This window comes from Frankliniella occidentalis, unplaced genomic scaffold (genome assembly GCF_000697945.3).
Source record: "Frankliniella occidentalis isolate FOCC.00 unplaced genomic scaffold, Focc_3.1 Scaffold10, whole genome shotgun sequence".
Lineage (NCBI taxonomy): Eukaryota > Metazoa > Arthropoda > Insecta > Thysanoptera > Thripidae > Frankliniella > Frankliniella occidentalis.
The window spans coordinates 652,966-654,504 of record NW_026267140.1 but is presented as its reverse complement, the minus strand read 5'-3'; the positions used below and the strand labels follow the sequence as shown (position 1 = coordinate 654,504).

At 61.9% G+C, this 1,539-nt stretch overlaps 1 protein-coding gene across 2 annotated transcripts in view; it reads left to right on the top strand.

Moving 5' to 3' along the window:
- Positions 1-1,539, top strand: part of LOC113203988 (uncharacterized protein DDB_G0271670-like) — a 33,569-nt gene that overhangs the window by 21,846 nt on the left and 10,184 nt on the right. For both annotated transcript variants that reach the window (XM_052277484.1, XM_052277486.1), the window contains exon 2: positions 889-1,080. In XM_052277484.1, the coding sequence (XP_052133444.1) occupies positions 889-1,080 (192 nt within the window). The remainder of the gene's footprint in view (positions 1-888; positions 1,081-1,539) is intronic.

The following is a 1,539-nucleotide window of genomic DNA, read 5'->3' as shown; positions in this document are numbered from 1 at the left end:
CTCAAATCATTCTGTATCAAAGGCAAACCCACCCTTGCTGTCCGCCGGCCGCGGGCACTGCAGTCACTGAGCAAACGGATATTCGAACGTCGGTAGTGAGTTCGTTCTCCTCGCCTGCTGCCGGAAGGGAAGAACTTTATCGGAGTGGGCTACCCTCCGGGGCAAGGCACTGCAGCGGGACGGAACACGACCGCCACGCACCGCGACAGCGCGTGGTCGATTACTCGCGGCTCCAGCTCCAGGCCCCGGCCGTGTCCCGAGCGCGTGGAGTAACGACACGCCCGCGGCACGCATGTACAAAGAGATAGGCCCGGGGGCTCACGCGGCGCTCCTGCGGCGCTCACCCCGACGCGTGGAGTATCTGCTGCGCGCCACGCGGCCGGCCAGCATGGCACGCCGCGCCCCGCCGCGCCGCGCCGCGCCACGCCGCCACGCTCAGAGAGGGGGAGTCGGTCACGACTTTGTTCGGCCAAACGGATTGATTGCGGAGAATCGCATCGCGATGTTGCTCAAGTGGCGGTGCTCCTGCTAGACTTAACCCGCCACGTCACGCCACGCCACGCCACCTGGTGCTGCTGGCTCGGCGTTTCCCAAGAGCTGCTCAACGGTATCCGCCCCGCCCTCACATCGCAGCTCTGAACGCGCGGCCGGGCGGGCGAGCGAGGCTTGGCGGGGTTGCGTGTGGGCGGCGGGGACATTAGCAGTCCGCGGGGTCGCGTCCTCTCCCAAACCTTTCTAGAAAAACGGCACCTGCTCTGCATGCCCTTTCCCAAAGAATACGAATTAGACGGACGAGTGGGCGGGGCGAGCATGCCGGCCGCGCCGTCCTGGTGAAAGCGGATCGTCTATAAGAACCCCTTCTCTTTCTCTCCCCCTTTCTCCCGGCAGGGCTGGCCGCGCAGGGGGCGGGGCGACGGCGGCGGGAGCGGGGAGCCTCGCCGGCGGAGGCAGCCGGGGGCGGGGGCCCAGGGGGGTGGTGCCCCGGCCTCGGCTGGGGGCGGAGAGGACGGCGATGGGGGCGACGGCAGCGCAAAGCAGAGCGACTCTACGAGCGACACCACGGAGGGCGGGGATGATGAGGTAAGTGACCCCGCGCACAAATGAAGACAGAGGTGAAAACCAGGATGAGTTACCTGCTGCGTTTCTACCTTTTTGAGTTAGTATTAGAGAGCCCGAGCCCGTGGGGCTGAGGCTGAGGGGGGGGACGAACGGTCAACACCATACGGCGCGGTGAGGTTAGGGTCCACTTCGCGTCCGAACATTTCTGTTTACGTATCACTCACTCGGCTCAAAGTTGCGAAGGGAAATACTATAAACCTGGTATTTTGTTGAAGAGTAATAAATCGTAATCGGATATGTACTTACCACAGAAATCACCGTCAGACCGTCAGGGGAATCGGTATGGTATCATAACCTCGCTCGGACTCACTGTGATGGCACTTTTGAGCACACGACCAGTATGTACAGGTCACTAGTCAGTAGCGCAAAATCGGTTTCTGCAAATTTGTCAACAACAGGTTATGGTAAATTTAATCTTGT